General features: G+C 52.8%; 8 protein-coding genes across 8 annotated transcripts; 4 read left to right on the forward strand and 4 right to left on the reverse strand.

Moving 5' to 3' along the window:
- Window positions 1–1,272: 1,272 nt before the first annotated feature.
- On the reverse strand, window positions 1,273–2,466 carry CGCS363_v014925 (Uncharacterized protein; the record flags this gene model as incomplete). Its single annotated transcript, XM_036646774.1, has 3 exons — window positions 1,273–1,358; window positions 1,412–2,096; window positions 2,149–2,466. The coding sequence occupies 3 exons, from the start codon at window positions 2,464–2,466 to the stop codon at window positions 1,273–1,275; spliced, it is 1,089 nt and encodes a 362-aa protein (XP_036488287.1).
- A 1,499-nt stretch (window positions 2,467–3,965) lies between these two features.
- CGCS363_v014926 (uncharacterized protein) lies at window positions 3,966–4,682 on the forward strand (the record flags this gene model as incomplete). The annotated part of the gene is made up of 2 exons (XM_036646775.1): window positions 3,966–4,091; window positions 4,164–4,682. 2 exons carry the CDS (start codon window positions 3,966–3,968, stop codon window positions 4,680–4,682), a joined length of 645 nt encoding a protein of 214 aa, XP_036488280.1.
- Window positions 4,683–4,946: 264 nt separating this feature from the next.
- CGCS363_v014927 (Succinyl-CoA:3-ketoacid coenzyme A transferase 1) lies at window positions 4,947–6,909 on the reverse strand (the record flags this gene model as incomplete). Its single annotated transcript, XM_036646776.1, has 7 exons — window positions 4,947–5,081; window positions 5,134–5,473; window positions 5,526–5,637; window positions 5,688–5,992; window positions 6,048–6,234; window positions 6,283–6,567; window positions 6,621–6,909. 7 exons carry the CDS (start codon window positions 6,907–6,909, stop codon window positions 4,947–4,949), a joined length of 1,653 nt encoding a protein of 550 aa, XP_036488281.1.
- A 672-nt stretch (window positions 6,910–7,581) lies between these two features.
- On the forward strand, window positions 7,582–9,581 carry CGCS363_v014928 (putative transporter; the record flags this gene model as incomplete). The annotated part of the gene is made up of 10 exons (XM_036646777.1): window positions 7,582–7,601; window positions 7,773–7,988; window positions 8,014–8,270; window positions 8,330–8,427; window positions 8,482–8,609; window positions 8,663–8,792; window positions 8,855–8,951; window positions 9,006–9,275; window positions 9,327–9,411; window positions 9,464–9,581. The coding sequence occupies 10 exons, from the start codon at window positions 7,582–7,584 to the stop codon at window positions 9,579–9,581; spliced, it is 1,419 nt and encodes a 472-aa protein (XP_036488166.1).
- A 491-nt stretch (window positions 9,582–10,072) lies between these two features.
- Window positions 10,073–11,001, reverse strand: ALG3 (Dol-P-Man:Man(5)GlcNAc(2)-PP-Dol alpha-1,3-mannosyltransferase; the record flags this gene model as incomplete). Its single annotated transcript, XM_036646778.1, has 2 exons — window positions 10,073–10,756; window positions 10,843–11,001. 2 exons carry the CDS (start codon window positions 10,999–11,001, stop codon window positions 10,073–10,075), a joined length of 843 nt encoding a protein of 280 aa, XP_036488167.1.
- Window positions 11,002–11,478: 477 nt separating this feature from the next.
- On the forward strand, window positions 11,479–12,857 carry CGCS363_v014930 (Mitochondrial dicarboxylate transporter; the record flags this gene model as incomplete). The annotated part of the gene is made up of 10 exons (XM_036646779.1): window positions 11,479–11,516; window positions 11,566–11,597; window positions 11,651–11,675; window positions 11,724–11,791; window positions 11,841–12,040; window positions 12,094–12,253; window positions 12,311–12,329; window positions 12,396–12,567; window positions 12,620–12,708; window positions 12,764–12,857. 10 exons carry the CDS (start codon window positions 11,479–11,481, stop codon window positions 12,855–12,857), a joined length of 897 nt encoding a protein of 298 aa, XP_036488610.1.
- A 35-nt stretch (window positions 12,858–12,892) lies between these two features.
- SAT9 (Satratoxin biosynthesis SC1 cluster transcription factor SAT9) lies at window positions 12,893–15,256 on the reverse strand (the record flags this gene model as incomplete). Its single annotated transcript, XM_036646780.1, has 3 exons — window positions 12,893–14,435; window positions 14,487–15,075; window positions 15,229–15,256. 3 exons carry the CDS (start codon window positions 15,254–15,256, stop codon window positions 12,893–12,895), a joined length of 2,160 nt encoding a protein of 719 aa, XP_036488168.1.
- A 1,246-nt stretch (window positions 15,257–16,502) lies between these two features.
- CGCS363_v014932 (uncharacterized protein) lies at window positions 16,503–21,470 on the forward strand (the record flags this gene model as incomplete). Its single annotated transcript, XM_036646781.1, has 1 exon — window positions 16,503–21,470. One exon carries the CDS (start codon window positions 16,503–16,505, stop codon window positions 21,468–21,470), a length of 4,968 nt encoding a protein of 1,655 aa, XP_036488832.1.
- Between the last annotated feature and the right edge of the window lie 62 nt (window positions 21,471–21,532).

The raw sequence follows: 21,532 nt of genomic DNA on the forward strand, positions 1-21,532 counted from the left end.
CAGGGGTCGGTCCTTCACAAACCGCATGGACGGGGTCACAAGGAAACATTGCCAAGTGATCCAAGCTCCATACACTCCGTTGCGTTGACAGCGTCCGCCCCCAAGTTTGACCCGGAAGGAAAATTTTCCGCTAGCTTAGAAACCCCTTAAAACCCCCTAAACTTCACGTTTTAATAACTCTATGCGTACGTAATGCGCGTAAATAAAAAATATATCAATCGATAGCCCTCGATTAGGTGATTATAATGATATCTTTTTTATTCTCGCGTATTACGTACGCATAGAGTTATCTAAGTGTGAAGTTTAGGGGGTTTTAAGGGGGTTTCTAGGTTAGCGGACACTTAACGCAACGCTAAAAAGAAAAAACGAAACCCCCGGCGCGTTGCGTTGAACTGTCCGCTTAAAAAACCCCTCAAAATTAGCTTTAACTTCACACTTAGATAACTCTATGCGTACGTAATGCGCGAGAATAAAAAAGATATTATTATAATTACCTAATCGAGGGCTATCGATTGATATATTTTTTATTTACGCGCATTGCGTACGCATAGAGGTATTAGTAGACGAAGTTTAGGGCGATTTGGTGGTTTTTCGGTAAAAAGCCCCTTTTTTTGCCTTTTTCGGGCTAAAAACTGCGGGGTGGACGCTGTCAACGCAACGGAGTGTACCTTTTTCGTCGGTGTCGCATCGCGCTCAGATCTTCATCCCATCAGCAGCATAGCTCCCAGACGACCTCCAGTCGAACTATGAGCTTGAATCAACTTTGAAACCAATCAGCACACTGGAAATTTTCATTTCTGTCTGCTAATGAACCACTCATTGTTCGCGATAGTGCCACCCCGGACTTTTAAGGTCCTCACTTGCATGAGGGCTCAAACTGCGTCCTCGGTCAAACACGAATGGTCTCTGGAACTCGTCTGAATTTGGGAAAAGCAGCAAGTCTCCAGTCAGCATTGAAGGAACATAAGGTGCATGATTCTGACCATAATGTGTTGCGTGACCTTTGAGAGGCGCGACGTTGGATCCGCGAGAAAAATGAAGCCGTCGTGCTCACTCTTGGCAGCATGAGCTCAGACATCTGAGCAGCACGCCCTGCTGCATCTCTGAGGATCAACCAAAACATCATCTGTATGTGGGGTAGCTGTCACATGTAAGGGTAAAATGCTTTCAAACCACACGAAACTTGTATTCTGATGTCTGGATAGGCCCCTGGCCTCCCACCAGGATGGGCTCAACTCAGAGGCAGTTCATCTGGTGTCCCCCTCCCACGCCTCAGTTGGGGATCTCGTCGATACTCGAGATGTTAACCTCCTTGACCCCATTCAATTCACGGCGTAATTTGCTACTGGCGGCATAGACTGCATATGTCAGCGCTCAAAGCCGCAGCAAGACGTTTGGATAGGAATCATACCAACGCGCCTGAGCCTATTCGGACTCCCTAGCGGCTGCAAGCTCTTCAGTCCGTGCCAGGGATCAACCCGCATGTAATCCTCCCAGAACCGCTTTCTCTCAAAGTCAAAACTATTTTGACGTGGAATGACAAGCTTGGCGACCGTCTGCCATGGGTACTTTTCCTCGTCCCACGCCTGACCCGCGTACTCAACGGGCTGCTCCTCCTGATTCTCCAGTAGTTGAACCTGGAACAAGTACTCAGCCTCATGATTGGCGTGGAAATTCTGCAGCCATGTTTGTAAGATGTCTTCGTCGTGTTCTGGTTTGACCGTCTCTTCGTACAACCTTCTCTGCGTTTCGCTCGATGGCACGAGGGAGTACTTCATCACGTAGTCTCCAAACCTGTAAGCTGTTTGCGAATACTGCCTCGTTGATTCGAGATGAGAATTCCGAAGCTTGTCTCGGGCCGTTTGGAGCTCCGAATCTTGCCGAGCATTGAGATGTTTGTATAATTCTTTCTTGTCATCGCCATACTTCAGGCGCAACTGAAAAATCTCCTTCGTGGTCTTAGCGTCGGCAAGCTCAATGGCAGGTGCACTGTTGAACTCGATGTCTTGCGTAGGACATTCTTTGCCTGCATCAAACATGTCACCCTCAACATTGAAGAGCTTCATTGCAAAGCCACGTGGCTGTGGAATGCGATCCTGGTAGAACTTTCAGCTGATGCTGGTATTTGACTGAAGACTGAAGACTTACGTCAAGACCTGGGTCTCCTGGCTCTGAGCTGTATCGACAAGCAACAGGGTACTCGCCCCCATGTCGGAACAACTCAGTCTGCCTCAGATGTTCTGGCAGATCATTCTGAACGATAAACTTGCCCTTGACAATGCCTTGCGTTCTCGCGTGAGTCGCGCCATAACCATGACGAGTCTTGTTCCAGGTCCTGCGTTGTTGCTCATTGATCAGCTTAGCCACTGTTTCAATGTCTCCATCTTCATTCGGCGGGACCTTCTCGACACCATCTGCGTCCCATTTCACGTATTTTCGGCTGGCAAAGTCGTCGGAAGGTGTCATCTTGCTTTACGTTCTTCGACTTTTGCACAAACTACGCGACCTTACAGAGACTGCGGCCAGCGAAAGAATTTATTGAATCCTTTCTGCTTCATAAAGCGCATACCTATTTGCAATACGCATGGTGGAATTTCATCACATGCCGTCATCATTACAATCACAGCGAAATAGCATATGAAGACGTTTGGAGCCAAATACGCGCTATGAATCATTGGCGGGCGCTAACAGTCGTGGCGTCGGTACCATCAACTGAGATAGTGCCGACCCCGCAAAGGAAGTCAAGGCTTGTTGGAATATTCCGCAAAGACCACGTTGGATTCGACAGGTTCTGTAAAGCTTTTTAGCAATAAGAGCTACGTAAGCGCTTCAACAAACATTTAGAGAATGCCCAGCATTACGACTGATTTGAGCTGAGCCTTGGCTGTGAGACCTCGGTTTTCCAGAAATGTTCTAGCTTCGGCGGGAGACGAGCTTACTTGCTTGCCCTGCTGATCCTTCCAGGCATCACGGGATAGCTGACGGCTTCACAGCCAATGGACTAATGCCCCGCCAAACTTCCGCGAACCCGCGTATCAATGAACCGACCAGGAAGGGAACACAGCCGGAGACAGCGCGGCCAATCGGCCCCACAACCGGTATGGTCGGAGAGGCCGACTGTTGGCACCAGTTCAGCTCCACAGCTCTGGGCGACAATTCCCTGTGCCTGGGGTCCTCCAGACCTCCGGGTACCATGCGCTCGCTGATCTTGGCTCGGGCTGCTGATGCGACCGACCGGTTCAGTGGCAGTGACAGGCCACTGGTCAGTGGTTCGTCTGAACGTTTGGGGATCACCGGGACATTGGCTAGCCGTTGCGCCATGAAACATTCAGCTATGTAGCTGGCATGTGGTTGCTTCCGTCGAACCATGTCCAACGAAAACGGCTTCTACAGCAAGAGACCTTGTAAAGACTCATAGATGAGGAATGTTAACAAAAGTGATACCAGCCAGCGAAGACACGGTTAAGGCGAGAGTTCCTGGGTTTGCCGCCTCGGACGCGAGAAGCCGAAAGCGAGTGGCTTTGCAGGTCGCGTCATTTGGGTGGCTAAGACTGCTAAGTTTCCCATCGAATCAGCTAAGCGACCGTGGCTGGCACACACCAAAGTCTCCAGACATGGGCTGGGCAAGGCACCCCGCGCAGTCACTGCGCCACCTGCAAGTGACGAAGAAACAGAGCGATGAGGGGCGGCGGAAACGGGGCGCTGCTCAGCGGAGGGTGAGAAGCATTCTCCCGCTCTGCATGCATTCTGGCCCCCTCCTTGGCAATCTCCGCGAGCTCCGTTTCTACGCTAGCTCCTGTTGAATCCCGTCTTACAGTTGGCGCCTTTTAAAGCTCAGCTGTTTCCCCTCTGCTGGCTTTGGAGACATCATCATCATCAAGCATTCGACTCTTCAGCCCTTTCGATCCATCTCAATACCCGACTTCAAATCATCCAAACACTTTACCAAACATCTCCCCAGTAACATGTCTTCGAACGACTACTACGGCAACAGCGGCCACGGCCAGCAGGGCTACAACCAGGGTTACCAGCAGCAGCAGGGCTACGGCCAACAGGGTGGATATCCCCAGCAGCCAAGCTACGCTCCTCAGGTAAGATACCAAAAATGCATACTATCTTGAAGCAAACCATCTTTTGGCGCATGCTGACGTTTTATGCAACAGCAGCAGCAAGGCGGCTACCCTCAACAGTCACACTCCCCGTACCAGCAGGGTGGTGGCTACAACGCTCCCCAGCAGCACGGATATGGCGGCCCCCAACAGCCCACTTACGCCCAGGGTCAAGGCCACAACCAGGGTTACTCCTCTGGACATGACAACCGGGGTCACTCTCCCTACCCTCAACAACAACAATATGGTCAGCAACAACACGGCCAGCAAGGCTATGGACAACAAGGCTATGGACAACAGGGCGGTCCAGGCCAGTACGACCCCAATGGGCCCGTCGGCCCTGATGGCGAGCGTGGCCTTGGCGCGACACTAGTCGGCGGCGGAGCTGCCGGATGGGCTGCGCACAAGGCCGGAGGCGGCCTGCTCGGTACTCTCGGTGGTGCTATCGCCGGCGCAGTCGGTGCCAACATGTTGGAGCACGCCGGCAAGAAGCACAAGAAGGAGAAGAAGCACAAGAAGGACAAGCACCACAAGCGCGGTCTCAGCGGAAGCTCCAGTTCCAGTAGCGACTAAGCGCGTTTCCTTTTCTCTTCAACCACGACGTAACCGGTATGCGAAGCTGTCGGAACACTTCGGGTGCCACAATTTGGACGATACCCAGAACGCCTGCACGAGCTCATGACAGTTTGGACTTCATTTGGTGGGATGCACATAGATGTTAATGTATTATTATGGTCCACACGCCAACACATACAATCAATGATTTTGTAACTTTCATGTCGCATTACTTCTAACTGGTATCTCAAACAATCTTTAAAATTTTTATACAATTACTGTTTACTCCATCGTCTCTAGGTTCTTTGCAACCTTGAAAGACGCATCCGTCTTCGCGCGTACCTCCTCAACATCAACACCCGGCGCCACTTCAGTCAATGTCAACCCGCCATTCTTGCGATCGACCTCGAAAACACACTTTGGATACGTTAGCAATTGTTTGCAGCACAATATTCCAATCGCGACTCACCAAATCAGTAATAATAGTGCTAACCACGCGAGCACCAGTCAGAGGCAGGCTGCAGTCCTGCACGATCTTCGAAGAGCCATCCTTGGCAACATGCTCTGTCGCGACAACGATCTTGGTGTTATCCGGGTTGGAAACCAAGTCCATGGCACCGCCCATACCCTTGAACACCTTTCCGGGGATCATGTAGTTGGCCAAGTCACCAATGGCGCTGACCTGCAGCGCTCCGAGAATAGAGACATCCACGTGGCCGCCGCGGATCATGCCGAAAGACTCGGCGCTGTCAAAGGTTGAGGCTCCGGGCACGAGGGTGACGGTCTCCTTGCCAGCATTGACGATATCACTTTCAATGATGTCAGCCTTAGCCCACTGTTATTCAGAATGACGCCACTTACGGGTCGACCTCGTCTTTCGTGGGGTAGGGACCCATGCCGAGAATACCGTTCTCAGACTGGATCCAGACCTTGCGCTCGGCAGGCAGGAAAGAGGGAGCGAGAGTGGGAATGCCTGCGATTGTCAGCGACACCTTTCATGGTTCGGCGTGCAGGCTAACTTACCAACACCGAGGTTGACGTAGAAACCCTCCTTCAGCTCCTTGGCCGCTCGCCTAGCGATACGGTTGCGGCGTTCCTGAGCCTCGTTCTTGGCCTTGGACAGGTTCTCGCCCTCGCCATCCTCGGCTCTCAGTTTCAGGATCTCAATGTTCTTCTCGGCGGTCGCGGGGACGATTCGGTCGACGAAAATACCGGGGAGGTCGACGTCGTTGGCATCGATCTCACCAGCTTCAACGATGTGCTCTGCTTCGACGATAGTGACGGTCGCGGCCTTTGCCATGATGGGGCCAAACGCCTTGGTGGTGTATCTGCAGGTTGCTTAGGTTAGCTCTAGTTTTATCTGGTTGAATTCACAAAGCCTACCTGAAGACGCAGTTTCCAGCCGTGTCGGCCTTCCATGCCCTCAAAATGGCGACATCTCCGGTCAAAGCAGTCTCCATGAGGTAAGTCTTGCCATTGAATTCCCTTGTCTCTCTCGTCCTGCCACGTTCCGTAACGGCGCCTGACGCATCAAGTCTAACGGGGATGTCACCAGTCTGGACCAACGAGTCTAGAAGAGTCAGCCATATGACCAAACAGGCGTCGGCGATCTACCTACGTGCACCAGTGGGCGTGAAGAACGCGGGAATGCCAGCACCACCAGCACGGATTCTCTCAGCGAGGGTGCCCTGGGGACACAGCTCGATGCCAATCTTTCCTGTCAAGTATGCCTTCTCAAGAGCCTTGTTGGCTCCAAGAAATGAGAGAATGAGGTTGTTGACTTGACCAGACTTTGTGAGGATAGCCAAGCCACCCTTTCCCTCAATTCCGGCATTATTCGAGACTGCTGTCAAAGAGTGAAGGTTCTCGGGTCCCCTGCGGTTCAGCGCGGCAATCAGAGTGTCTTCGATTCGTGTCAGTGATGGCCAACAGTCGCTTCATTGCGCTCGCACTCACCAGCAACACCGCACAGTCCGAAGCCAGAACTGAGAATCGTTGATCCGCTCTTGATGTCCGCGACAGCTTCGTCCGCGGAAGCATAGAGCTTCGACCCGCCTCTCTTGACACTCGGCGCCTTCGCAGATCTTCGAACTGATGTTGTCGTAAGAGCTCGACAGCTCACGGCTCCAATAGCCTTTGCGCGGGGGAAGCGCTGAGGTTGCGCGCAGATAGATGGTACCGCAGAGAGAGCGGCCGTGGCGCGGATAACCACCCTTGGGCGCAATTGGCGTGTAAGTGAAGGCATTTTGAAGCTGTTTTTCTTTACTCGACGAAATCTCAAACCTGAGACACTGAGACACCAGCTGCAAGAACGACAGATAAGAAAAGATCCAGGTCCGATTGTCGGTAGCATTTCTGGGTTCGGGTTAGGTGGGCGCGACCTCATCTTTTTGACGAGCTCCTGGGCGGAGCCGATCGGGCGTTCTTCTGCACGCCGACGCCATCCCGTCTCCAACTTCGCGCTGACCGGGGGTTCGGCATGAGGGGGAGGGCCCGAGGAGCGCTGACGTCTGCAGAGCGGGGTTATCCCCGGCATTTGTTGGGGTTCTCGGCAGCCAGAAGTAGGCTCCGGGTCAGCGAGTCAAACAAAGCCGCTTTCATTGGCGCGATACGGCTAACGGCTAGCTTGACCTACCTTCCTAGATGGATAATCTGGGGATAGTAAGGAAGGGTTGGGGATGGTAAGCATAGTTCGCGTTCCCGTAGGGTACGTCCGCCCCCGCAGATTTGGGGTCTGGGGAAGATGGACTTCAAAAACGGGGGAGGGTCCCCAAGACTTTCCAAGCCTTGTCTATGCTTGGCACATTGTTGAGGTTCTCGTCGTTCTTGTTTCTCACTTGGTCGTTTGTTCTGAGTGCGATACCCTCTTGTGTCCTGGTTTAAAGTCTTTGCCATTTTCATACTGTTTACCAACAAGATGACTCGTAACTCCAAGGAGTACGACATGGACCCGAAGGTCGAGCACACCGAAAGCCAGGTGGCTGCTGACGCGGAGCGTCAAGCCCATCTGACGAGGACCTTGCTCTTCAAAGTCGATACAAGGCAAGCGGGACTCTATCAACGAATCTTGATGGGATGAACATCAACTAACAAACTTGTGTTTACCAGGGTCCTGCCTCTTCTGGCCTTGCTGTTCCTGTGCTCCTTTCTCGATCGAACCAACGTCGGCAACGCGAAGATCATTGGTCTCGAAGAGGACCTTGGCATCAATAACACCCAATACAACCAAGGCTTGGCTGTCTTCTACGCGACTTACATTGCCAGGCATGTTATTTCTGTCGTCCAAAGTCACTCCGACTTTGTGAATGGACGCCCTGTCTCCACGTACCAACCGCTAATGCATGCCTAGCGAACTGCCAAGCAATCTCGTCCTGAAGAAGGTCTCGCCAAGAATTTGGCTTCCATTCCTGACCATCGCATGGGGTATTGTTACCATGTGCCTCGGTTTCGTTCGTAGTTACGGAAGTTTTGTCGCCGTTCGTGCCGTTCTCGGGATGTGTGAAGGAGGACTGCTACCTGGAATGGTTCTGTACCTGTCCGGTCTTTACACCCGTGGAGAACTCGCTCTTAGAATCGGCATTTTCTACACCGCAGCGTCTTTGTCGGGTCAGTCATTTTTGCCTACGCATCGAGTTCTTCAGGAGCCCACTAACACATTGGCGCAGGCGCATTTGGCGGTCTTCTTGCAAGAGGACTTTCTGCCATCGGCCCGAGTGGAAATCTTGAGGGTTGGAGATGGATATTCATCATCGAAGGCCTCATCGTGAGTTTTCCTGTACATACGATAACAATTAAGCTTTACTAACATTGGATGAAGACAGTTGTGTGTGGAACCATCGCCGCTTTCGGTCTGCCGAACAACCTCGCAACTGCAAAGATTCTTACGCCCGAAGAGCGAGAATGGGCCTTGGTCAGACTTCAAGGCCACGCCGGGGACAGGTTCAAGTAATAAAAGCTGCTTCTCAACTATTTCCAATGGTTGCTGACAAACTTCTTAGTCTGGCCAGTGAGCGAGAGGAGAGGTTTCGATGGTCGGAAGTTGGTCGCGGCGTTCTGAACCTTCAAGTCTGGTTGAGTTCGACTGCTTACTTCGCAATCCTTTCAGGCCTGTACTCTTTTGGCCTCTTCGTAAGTCTTGTCGCTTGAACTTCTCAGGGGTGATCAACACGTGTTGACGGGCTTGAACATAGCTCCCTACCATCATCAATGACCTCCACATCGCCTCAAACGCCAACCAGTCTCAGCTGTGGTCCGTTATCCCCTACGCTGTTGCTACTCCCGTAACAGGTAAGTTCTAATTTCATAGCGGTCGTGTTGGAGCTTCTCTAACTTGGTTTGAAGTTCTTGTTGCGTTCTTGTCGGATCGTCTACGGGTGCGCGGCCCGCTCATGCTCGCCGTCCTGCCGATTTCGATCATTGGCTACGCCGTCATCGGCAACGTGACTGCGCCCCAAACAAGATTTGCAATGACTTGTCTCATGGCCATTGGAATGTACAGTGCAGTCCCGTGCGTTCTGAGTTGGAACTCGAACAACTCGGCCGGGCACTACAAGCGGGCAACTACGTCGGCTTTGCAGTTGGCAATCGCGAACTGCGGAGGCTTTGTTGCGAGTAAGTCCCCACCGTCCCCTGACTTCAAGTTTGTGCTAATGTCTGGAAAAGCCTTCATCTATCCCAGTACCCAAGGCCCATACTATCACAAGGGTCACACCATCATCTTGGGACTACTTTGCTATGCTTGGGCTGCGTAGGTCTTCCTCGATCCAATCCTTAGGTTCCCATACTGACAACCTTTGCAGCACACTGTTGAATGTTCTTTGGTGTTCCAAGATTAACCGCGACAAGGCTGCGGGCAAGTACGACCAGTTCATCGGCACGGGCGACGATAGAGAGCCTGAGTTCAAGATGGTCCTGTAAACTCTCATCGGCATCACATAAGGGAGTCAATATTCTGGGGATATATAGAGTTTTACAGGCTCAATACTTAAAGGCCTATGGTATAATGATCACGAAATTATTACGGCCTCAGCCTTTCCTTTGTGCCATGACCTAGACGGAGTTTTCCTATTGTTTTGCTCAACCAACACGGACTTTGATTGTCATATTCAACATATACACGGCCACTTCCTCTTCTCATCTAGATAGATCCTCTTTTTGACATAAAAAATAGACTTACCGAGCAGCTTTGGGCCTCGAGAGACCTGAGGTAAAGTGTGGCCTCACCATTAGGCATTTCTGTGTCATCTGAACTGTATGCATTATTCTCATAGCATGATTGGCCGAAGATGCTGATAGATGGGATGTCAACTTCACTCTGAGGCTCTGCATAGACATTCAATAACATGATTCTAGGCGCATTTTGGGTCTGTAGCCCCCGCTGATTATTTTACAATGGTTTATCATCTTCTTTACAACTTGGACTGACAGGCTGGAGCAAAGTTTGAGCCTCCGATGGCCTCCGTAATGCTGTCGACCGACTTCAGAATCCACTCGCTGCCCTCGTCGCTCGCCAGCCATTGCGCGCCCTCGATGTCCTCCTGGTTGTCTGCCTTGAAAGTGCCGTCCTCGAAAGCCTTTCTCAGTCCAAAGACGTGCGACAGAACTTGCGGACCGACGCCTGTTTGCGCTCTCAAGCATGAAATAGCGACAATAGAAGTCAGGACTCTGCCAGTGGTCGCAAGACCCCCTCGCTCCTTGGGATCAGACAGCAGACCCGCGTAGTGGCTGTTGAGAATGTGGACTGGCAAGTCGGGATGCGACTGCGCAAGCTTCTCGTAGAGCTTGACTTCAAACGGTGCGTATACTGAGTCCCAAAGACCCTGGCCGCGGGCTATGATCTCGCCGAGGTTGTCGGCGGTGGGTGCGCGTGTCGGCTTCGTCTCCAGTTGCGCGGTAACGTCTTTCGGGAGGCTTGCATAGAATGCATTCAGGCAGTTGATGGTGCGCGGGATGCCGTTGAAGCTGATGCACTTCAATCCGATTTCGCGGATGAACTCGGCTGTTTCGCGCTTGTCGGGGCGGCCGCTGTTCGAAGCGACGCTGTAGAGGGATTCAAGAGATTCGGGGGAGTTAAGAGTAAATGTTGTGGCGGCCTAGGATACTGAGTTAGTCTGGGATTCCTTCATGTGCATGAAACTCAATTGACAATTTCAATTGAATCCATGATGCGGTGACATACCGAGATGGCAAGCCACGGCTTTGCGCCGACGTTCTTCTCCGCGGCACCCTTTGCGATCGTCTGGTAGACTTCGCGAATATGCGACGGCGCAGCAGCCTGCCCCGGGCGCGCAAAGGGTGCGTTGATGAGAGCCTTCAGAGACGGAGAGAGCTTCGACATGGTGTTTTCTTCTTTGCGATCGTCGGTCTGTTGCGGTTTACTCGCATTCGCATCATCCATCGGGAAGGTCAGAAGGTGATTGCGGGTGGTAAAGTGGTTTTGTTTGGTTCCAGAACGGAATTGGTGGGGGAGGTTCCGCGGTCGGAAGACAAAAGATGCGCCGGCGACTCGGGGTCAGAAGTGTCTCCGATGGCGCGAGCTCCCATGTGATGTCAGCGAAGTCGGCCGTGGGTCTTTGCGACCAACATTGCGCCGAGTTGCCGAGAGGTCGCCGGGGCTACTTTTGGTTTCCGGGGGCGTCGGAGGATGGATGAGAGGCCGGCGCGTATCTTTGGGCTATGCTATCGCGTGGGATGGACTAAGACAGGGGCTGTGATGACATGGTATTGGTGCTACTTATCAAAAGAGCATATCCGCGGACCGCATTCCTAGAAATGGACGTGGAAACTGTTTGGGTCTCGATATCGCATTCTCACGATGACAGGCAACAAGCAAAAGGAGCCGTTCTGGCTGGGGTAAGTTGGCGGACTAAATGTAGCTGTGATATGACTGACTTGCGAATAGAGGCGCAGCGGCCTCAATGGCTGTTTGCTTCAGTGAGTTTCGACTTGATTGTCATCAACGCCTTGCGCTGACCGTATTATCATAGCTCACCCTCTCGATCAAACTAAATAGTGAGTTTTGCTGGATGTCTAACGCTCAACAAAAGCTGACTGGATTAGTCGCATGCAGGTGTTGAAGTCAAGGGAGTCAATGTTCCGGGCAATGTATCGCTTCGCTGCAAGAGATGGTTGGTGCCCATTGATGATGGAGAAGACTGAATCGCTGACTGGTGCCAGGAATATTCTCTCTGTGGTCCGGTCTTTCTGCATCGATCTTTCGACAAACGACATACTCGACCGCTCGATTCGGCCTTTATAACTACTTTGCGCAACAAGCAAAACAATACACGGGGAAGGAGAAGCTATCAACGGCTATGACGATAACGTGCGCCGGGTTGGCCGGTGGCATGGCTGGGCTTGTTGGCAACCCGGCCGAGGTCAGTAGCTGCGAGTACGGATGACTCGAGTTGTGTAGCTGATGAGACTGCAGGTTGTACTTGTTAGGATGTGCGCCGATGGCGCAAAGACCACTAGCGAAAGATTTGGGTATTCGAACGCCGCTGAGGGCCTCTACCGGATCGGAAGGGAAGAGGGGATCGCAACGTTTGGCAGAGGCATCTCGGCCAACGTCGTACGCAGTGTTCTTATGAGTATGTTCACGATATTTGAGCCAAATGAGTGTGTAGATTTGAGCTAACAGCATGTAGACGTGGGGCAAATCGCCACGTGAGTACGAAACGAGTGGACGACCACGACCGGTGGGCTGGCAAATACAGAGCTAACAACAGACAGATATTCAACCGCGAAACGATACCTATTGGCAAAGACAGAAATGAAGGATGATATCAAAACCCACGCCGTGGCATCACTCTTTGCCGGAACTGCAGCGACAACCATTTGCGCTCCTGCCGATGTGCTGAAGAGTAGAATCCAGAGCGCCGCCGCGAGCGGGCCTGGCGGAAGCGTGAGACTGACTCTATGTAATAGAGTGAAACATGATACTGATCGAGTCGCAGTCCTTGCTAAATATTGTGCGGACTGGTCTCCGGGAAGAGGGCCCTAGGTTCCTCATGAAGGGGTGGACACCGGCATGGCTTAGACTGACGTGAGTCGAAAGGAAGACAAGAGATGTGAAAGCATTGGCTAATCGTGTTCCTTAGGCCAAACACCGTGTTAACGTTTGTGTTCATGGAGCAGCTGAGGAAGTTGACTCAATGGCAACTTGCGGCCCCAGTAGAGACAATGAAAGCGTGATGAGCCTGTATCTCACGCGAGTGCTCGGTTCATGTTTAGAAACCAAATTCGGTTAGATTTGGCCAGCTCAGCCAGTCGAAGTTGTTCATATCGTCCCAGGACAAACCTGCGAACGAGGGGTCGAATTCATTACCGGGCTGGTTGAGGACTTCGGCAATCTGGTCGTCGGACATGGTTGAGAACTGGAGAGTCCCTGGCCATAGCTGGGACTCCATGTAAGGGGGCTGTGAGACCGGCAACCCCATTGAGTTGATGTGAGGTGATGCCGCGACAGCGGAGGACGGCGTGCTGAGTTGACTGGCGCGCCGAGGGGCTGCCTCATGGTGTATGGCAGCTTGGGGCTGACCATCCGTAGCTACGGCAGCCTGTTTTACAATGTGTCGAAGATATTTTCCGTATAAGGTAGACAAACCATTTCTGTGGTTTGTGGCTGATCCAATGCGTTCCAAAACATCTGCTGTCTCTTCGATGAGATTCCTGATACTCGGCGCTAGATTCGAGCTGCCTGTTGCATAGGCGCTCAGAGTCAGCGCAAAGCAAGCGGCAAATGAGACCATGATTGTAGTGTTATTGGGGATTGACTGCAGCTGAGCCTCTCCCTGGATGGCTGCGCGCATGACCGTCACGGCAGATGATAGGCCTGCCGTGCGGAAGAACTGTCGGACTTCCATGGGGGCCGTCGGATGATTGATGACGCCACCATAGGTCGACAGCCGGGTATGAGTAACGAGGATTTCGACATAAGGAGGCAGGCGACGCTGCGGACCAGTGCCGATGGAGAAGCCCCATTCGGTAAGCCACTGGTCGAAGAACCTCTCGATGGCACTCTGAATGGACTGCGCGATGAGCCCACCATCAGTGGATATGCCTTGCGATCCATCACACAAGGCACGGACTGTTGCGAGCAAGCCGTCGAGGTCTCGTCGGAGGACGGCCATCGATACGAGGTGACCATCCATGGGATCTGCGATACTGGACCTGTGCCACTGATCGCAGTCCTTGATAATTCGAGTAATCGGAACAGTGTAAGGGCGGCCGCGTGCTAGCGACATGCCTCTCTCAAGAACGAACAAGGCAATCCAGCAACGCTCGCGGCGCCGGAGAAGTCGTTGGCCTAGATCGGATGTGTGTTCAATCTGGCTGAAGCCATCCATTGCAAGAGCGGTGCGAGGATCGAGACATTCGCCGCGAGTCAATGCCATGTTCGAACCGGAGCCGAGAATCTCCATGGGTACCAGGAGCTTGTGAAGAGATAGGTCGATGGCGATGGTGGCGGCCATGTTGACATACCAGCACGTCTCGTCGTCGGTACTATGCTGTCCCGGGAACATCCACGGGACGTTGACCATGAATGCGAGAACGATTTCGACAGACTTGTGACGCTTGATGAGAACTCGTTGGGCAAGGGTCTTGCAGTGGTTCGAAAGTCTCTTGGACAATGCTCCGGCGGAGGGGAGGAACAGAGCAGACGCTGCCATGATGGAGGTGCAGAGGAAGGCAGATCGAGCTCGAGTGAACCCGGGCGTGTAAATCTTTGGGTCAAGACCCCAACGGGTGTGAGCAAGCTTGCTGTGAAAGCTGCGCGACGTGGTGAGTGACATCCAACGTAACACAATGGCCCTGACTTACAATACGAATAGCGATTCTGCCTCTTCTTCGGTCACAAGACCCATGGTGATTGGGTCGATGTCGTCGCCGACGTCCAGGTTGACGCGGACGGAGGTGAAGAATGACTGCATCTCTAGATCCTCTTCGGGCTGGTCAACCTGTTGCTGCTGCTGCTGCTTCTTGCGACTGACACGAGGGCCGGGCTGCTTCGGTGAAAGACCGGTGATGGGCTTCGGTGACAGCTGCAGGTTGGAGGCGCGCGCCAGCAACTGGAGCGGATTCTCGGCATCGTCGATGGCCAAGCTCTCTTCATTGTGATGGTGCAAACTCATGTAAGTGTTGCTGTCTGGAGTGTTATCCAGTTCATCATCATCGTCAGACGAGAGGTCGGGTTGTTGGTCAGGACTGTTGAAATGAGACGACCCCCGTCTTAAGTGTGAGGAGGCGGTAGTTGACCGAGCATTTCGAGAGCCCTCCAGGAGTGCCTGGAGATTGCCGATGGCCTTGTCATCTTCGGAATTCTGTTCTCCTGTTCGGGATCGTTTGATGGCCTGCTCTATCTGGTAGAGAGCTTTATCTAGACCCTTCCGCTTGCTGTTGCGTGCCGCCACTAGTCAATAAGGGGGAACACACATGGAATGACTGGATGGGTGGGGGATGGAAGGGGGGTGGTGTTTATTTTGGGGGGTGTCTCGGTCGCAATGGTGTCCATCCATCTGGATGGATAGGTAGATGGACCCGAGCGGGCGGCTGGGGGCCTTACTTCTTGATGCCTTTCTGTCTTCCGGCATGGAATGTAGGCCGTATGCACTCAGAATCGAGCTGAATGCACCTCTTGCATTTGTTCTCATGCGGTGAGTAGTCGCACTTGATCTTGCTTCGGCGGCAGACCAGACAGGCGGCCTGCTTTGGACGTTGCGATTGAGGATCCTCCATCCAGGTGAGGGGGCTTTGTGAGGAGCCGGGTGCACTACGGCGATCTCGGTGAGGGACCAGCAAACGAACGGGGCCAAGGTGAAGGGAGTGTGGGAAGCACGCGATTCACGCTTGACGGGAGACGTTTGGTGGTTTCGGTCGAGATACTTGATGATATCAATCGTTAGAGATGATATAGACACGCTGCCCCTAGAGCAGACAGCTCCGCTGTTGAAGGAAGTGTTAGAACATTGGGACCCTCGATTGACGAGATGTCGACTTAATTGACTGACGAGGCGCAGGGGGGAGAGGCTGCTCAGCTGCTGTGTGACTCGTGTGAAGCCGGAATGATTGGGGAACAGGAGTGAGGGCACGAATCAGCATTCAGCCATCGCCCCGTTTCCCGGCAGAACAGTCTTAGTCATCCTTGGAAGTCTCTTGGCATAGGACAGATTACATAACGCATTCGGTCAGTCTCCTGGCGGTCTCTGGGGGTGTTCGTTCAAGAGAGTGGAGGTGACCCAGGGGTCATAAGATGGGGAAGCTCGAAGCTTTGCTGCTGCAGTGAGACGGCGGCGGCCTGTAAGCCTCAGCAGCTTTCTCCGTCGGAGTTCTCACGCTTATTATTGAGCCTGACCGAACAAGCGAATGAACAGGAACAGTGCGGATCACGAATAGAACAGCTTCGATACTCCTACGGATAGGTACAGCTTGATTGGCCTTGAATTTACCGACGATGAACATCGACGTCAGCGGCCCTCCGTCGCAGGCATAGCAGCTAGTAGCTGAATATGCCGCCGATGCAGTAGACTCCTCTTAGGGCTGAGCTGCGCGGCCTCAGCTTCATGTAGGATTGGCCTCACTCTCTTACGACTTTTCATAAGTTATTAAGAAAACTTGTACGCCCAACATTGATGTCTGTGATCTGTCTCTTCTTTTTCCACACAAATAGTGTATTTCTACCCCATTTCCTCTTTCCGAGCCCGGTCTCGGTATTCATCGCGCGCTCGATCTTTCATCATCACCGACCGCACTTTGGCGGGTCCTGGCCAAAGTTGAGCCACATCGAATCACCGTCTGAATTTCACGAATCTAGCCAAGTCCCATCTGGCCGTCTACAACATGACAACGGCATTACCCCTAGATCATGTTGCTCTTCGGTCCGGCACGCCGGCCGAAGTTGCCCAATACCTGCGCGGTGTGCGTGCTAGCACCACCGACCCTGCGCCCATCACAACCCAGTTACATGGAGCTGTTGCGCAGGGCTCAATTCCCCATGCCGTTTTCGCCCTATGGACTCCCCTCCATCGCGATGCGAGATCTACCGTCGCCGGACTACAACAGTCCGAAAGTCTTCTCGAGAGGAAGACCGCGATCAAGGCCTTCGTCAAGGCTACGCGGTCGGCCGTGACGATGGATGAGATTTGGAATGTTGCTGGTGGCACCCCTGGCATCGCGGCACTCATGAGCAATCTCAGCACCGATGAGATCAAGGTTTTGTGCAACGGCCTCGCCAAGACTGCCTCACTGTGCGGCAGCCGTCCTGAGAGACACGCTAGATTGACTGAGCTTGTCGAACTCCTGTTAAGCCAAGAGAACCCGGATCCCCGGCCATTGCAGATGTGCTACAAGCGTATCCTGCCTGCCTGCACGACAAAGAAGGTGGCTGAGCATGAGGAAAGTCGTCTGTCGTGGTCACAGAGACAACAGGCAATTCTTCTGCGCGCTCATTCTGCACTCTATGAGACGAGGTTTCTGGACACTTTGCTTTCAGCGGAGACTGACGATGTTGACTTCAATGCTTGGAAACAGTTGGTCAATAACAACCCGGGCTTCGCTAAGGATGTTCTCTCCAAAGTCCTCGAAGCCGATGGGCCCCTGCCGATGAAGCCAGACGACTTCGTTAAACTAGCCGAGGACATCACCAAGCCTCTGCATCGTCGTCGGTCATCGACTGAGAAGAACCTGGCTTTGGAGATAGTAGAGGATCTCGTCGCGATTTTCGAGAAGCACTCTGACCTGACGGAGTATCTCAACGTCGAACCGAACGGGGTATTGCTCAATGTCGTCAAATTCTGGGAGCACGCTCGCAGTACCAGGCCGAGGATCCAGCGACACCTTGTCAAGTTGATTGGGCTGGTCTACGAATCCTACTTCAAGTCCGCCAAAAATGTCACCGACATGGTTCGATCCGTCCACCCGGCTGTTTCGTACCGACTGTTCCGACTCACGATCCAAAGCTCCACATACCATAGTTTCGATATAGAGGAGGACGCAGACGTATCCAAGGCCTTTTTCAAGAAGCTGAAGGGCCCTTGGCCTGCAGATCTGTTCACTGCATTCGCTGACGACGATGCGGACGCATCTCTCCGTTTCTTCCAAAAACTCATCTCCACCTTTCCAGAGTCCCAATTTCTCGTCTGCTCTTCGCTGTATAGATGCTCCATCGTTGAGTCTGCGCGGGAACCAGAGACCGACAAAGGTGACCCATATATACTCGAGGCTTTTCTTGTACATGCGTCATCAAGGGAAGCAAACAGCTCCGATTCGAAGACATCAAACCTTGTCAAGCAAAGATTGCAAGACTGCAAGGACAATGCCGCCAGGGCCCGAGACTGGGTCTTTCGACAAGGATGGGCCACGATCGCCCTCAATCTCAGTGTCGCGACGGGTTCTTTCGATGTCTTTGCGGCCACCATTGTCTGGGCTCGTCGTTTCAACAAGGATCCAAACGCCGTGAAGCAGCTCTACTCATACAACAACTTTCCGACCATCGAAGCTACCGACTTGCTCAGCGGTATTCCCTCATTCCCTTTCCGCCTTGAAAACCCGAAGACTGGCATCAAGCAGAGCGTTGAGTCTGGCAACAGAATCTTGATGCAATTGCTCGAGACAGCTGTGATGGCCCTCCGAGAGCCCAGCTTTCAGCAATATGACTGGAGTTGCATCACCTCGTTCCCAGAAAAGGTCATTGAGAGGCGGCTTGTCCGCGCCAACAAACTCCAGAGAGCACCTCATTCCTTGAGCGACGATGAGGTATTCGACTTTCTTTGGAAGCCAACGATAGAGTTCCTGATTGAGGCAGAAAAGTACCTACTGCAGCCCAATATGGACCGGCTCTACCCTCGCGAAATCAAGGGTCTCATTCACAGCATTGACTTCGACTTCGCCAACAACTTGCGACCACACTCGGCGAGATTCCTGGACACCCTTGCCCAAGAACGGGACAAATTGTGGAAGGAATACCGGCCCCGCCACTTTCCAGCAGTCCATGACTTGGAAACGCCTTGGCCTCGAGGGCTGCCAGTGCAATATCTTTGTCCCCGTGAGGTGGCGAGCGCGATAGATCTCCCCTACGTGTGTGCAAGAATCGAGGCTGTTGTGTTCGGTACACCGGACATCCTCCTCCGAGAACCACCAACTGACACAGTGTTACGAGATGCAATAGGCCCCTGTATTGAGGACTACTGCTATGCTTTGAAGACCTATGTCAACACCGCGTCCGATGCTTCTGAGAGAGATACGCGTATTCGAAAGGCATGGCGCCACGCAGTTGATAATCTCTCTGGGGATCGTATGACCAAGTCAGAGTCCCTGGACTATTGGTCTTACACTTTCAGCAGTCGGGCAAATGTGAAGCTGCCCTTGGACGTGGAAGCCGAAGTCCCCGGACGTCTGGAGCCGGTTCTTCCTGATGTCGATGATCCCGATTTGCCGACCGAATGGAATCCTTATCTGCAATCAGACGGCATCCTGTGGGACAAAGGTCCTAATAATGGACGAGAGATTCCTGCTACTATTGTCACCCAGATGATTAATCACGGAGGTCCTTGGTTCGCACCTACTATTATCGACAATCAGTCGCCATGGGATGATGGCGTCTGGCTGGAACCGCCTACCCATACATGGAACTTCTGGCCCATGAAAGGCGACTTGCCCGTTTCCTGGACAACGAAAGACGCATACGCTGTCGCCCTTTTACTCTATCTCAACACCCGTGAAGGGGCAGACAGTTCAATACTGAAGTCCAGTTTCCCCTCCAAGGATATCGTCCGCTTCCCAGCAATGTTCTTGGACCAAGACTGGCTGGATAACGTCGGGTCCTATGACTTTGAGGTCTACGACGGCAGCACCGACCTCGTCATGTTCGCACCTGTTTCACTTGTGGCCCAAGTAGCACAGTCTGTTCTTCAGGACGTCGAGGAGAAAGAGAGCTTTCATCCCAATGCAGTAAAGCCAATGGATTTGGCTATGCGGCTGGTGAGTATGCTGGCTGGTAGTGATCGGCCATCCTTAGCTCTCCCATTGATCCAGAAGATCGTCCTCGGTAGGCCCGATGATAGCGCTTGGCACCGAGAGCTGTTGAACAAGGGGCTGTTCTCCAAGCTTTCGCCGACAGACACGAAGACGTTCTTGCTGTCCATTGCAGATGGAATACTTAGCAAGCTTGGCCAGCAGGATGTGAGGAACAAGGAAGAGGCCGAGCAGGATACAGGTGGCAGCGCCAGAAAGACTCCTTTGGTAAAGGTTACAACTGTGAAGATGCTCGCCAAGCTCCTCAGCGACTCTCTTTTCTTGGACCCGAGGACCTCGCTTACGATTCTCTCGCATCTGCTTGACAAAGCTCGTCACATTGACATTCGTGTTGCCATCATCGAGAGCTTGTATGGTGCGCTGGGGTCAAGCGCTGCTTCTGACGTAAAGGATGACATCCTGATTTTACTTGAGAAGCATGCCCTGCCACTAGCTGCAGGCTTCAATGAGCGCGGCCCTGCCTGGGCATCTTGGGAGGAGGTGGAAGCTGGTGAGCCGCTGCCGACAGTGTCGGCCATCTCAGGGGACAATGTTGTCCGTCAGATCTTTGCAACCTGGGACTATCGTTTCACAGACGATTTGGATATGAGGAAGAAGATGGTCGCCTTGTCTTTGCGGGTGATCGAAGAGTCCGCGAAGAATCACCGTCAATGGCTGGAACTCTTTCTCAAGAAACACAACCTCACTCTATCCACCGAGGAGAAGCTTTTCAGTACACCTGTGGATGCGGGGATGCTTGCGTTGTTCGGAAGAAATCCGGAATTCCTCACACATTCTGTCTTTGGGATGATCAAGGACAGTGTGTTGACGCAAATCTGCCCGCCGCCAGGTATAGCTGCCATCAGCAAGAAAGTCAGAGGGGATACAGGACTTTCGGAATCTAACGCTGGAGAGCATTGGCTTTCCGCATTTGGCAAAGATACTGCAGTACTACGGCAGACTGGGGCTTTCCCCTTGTTAACCCGAATGCATCATCCCATCAACTTAACGGCGTCCGACTCCTCAGGTTACGTCACGGTGGAACTTCTTCAACAGTTTGCACGAGAAGTCTTCGACTCCCTCGTCAGGAGCGGCGATGTTGACTTCCTCGAAGAATTCTTCCGAAGCATGACCCCGATGGAGAACAATGAAGACAATGTCGAATCACTAGCACGCTGGAAGCTTATTACCTCGCCCATACTCGAGGAGGTCATCGCCAAAATCGCCAAGTTGCGGACTCTCGAATGGCAAAAGGACCTCAAACGTGAGCCGGCCAGACTCCCGGACACCTTCCGGTTGAAGTCGGCCTTGGTCGTGTTCCCAGTGAATGATGACGAGGAGGAGATCTTCATGAAAGACGTCATGCGACTAATAGAGGAGTTGGCACAAATGAAGGGACCGTACCACAAGAAGTGGGAGTACTTCAAAACGAAGTCCATGAAACCCTGTCGCGATCGGAGGCGCCGCATGTTTCACCTAGCTAATCGCTTGGGTAGTCTTAACGGCGTCGATCTTGACAGTCCTTCCTTGCCAGATCAGCTCCGGGTTGAGCTTGCAGCGTTCCTGCTGGACAAGGGGCGCCCATTTGTTGCCAAGGACCCGGATGTTGTAGCTGATCTGAAGGCCATGCTGCGCGAATGGGCAAAATCTCCCATCGAAGAGTTCCGGACCAGCGCCATGGAGATTGTGGACGGATTCAAGAAGGCTGGTAATGATGATTGGTTCACGAGAGGAGGGGGACTCGATTGGGTCAAAATTGAGACGGATGACAGCGACAGCAAGGAGGATGTTGAGTAACACTGCATTATTCAAGCTTTTTTAGACAGTTGATTATGGCTTGGGCCTCTTGCTTTTGTTGG

The sequence above is a fragment of the Colletotrichum siamense genome (assembly GCF_013390195.1).
Source record: "Colletotrichum siamense strain Cg363 chromosome Unknown KSG_Cg363_contig10, whole genome shotgun sequence".
NCBI lineage: Eukaryota > Fungi > Ascomycota > Sordariomycetes > Glomerellales > Glomerellaceae > Colletotrichum > Colletotrichum siamense.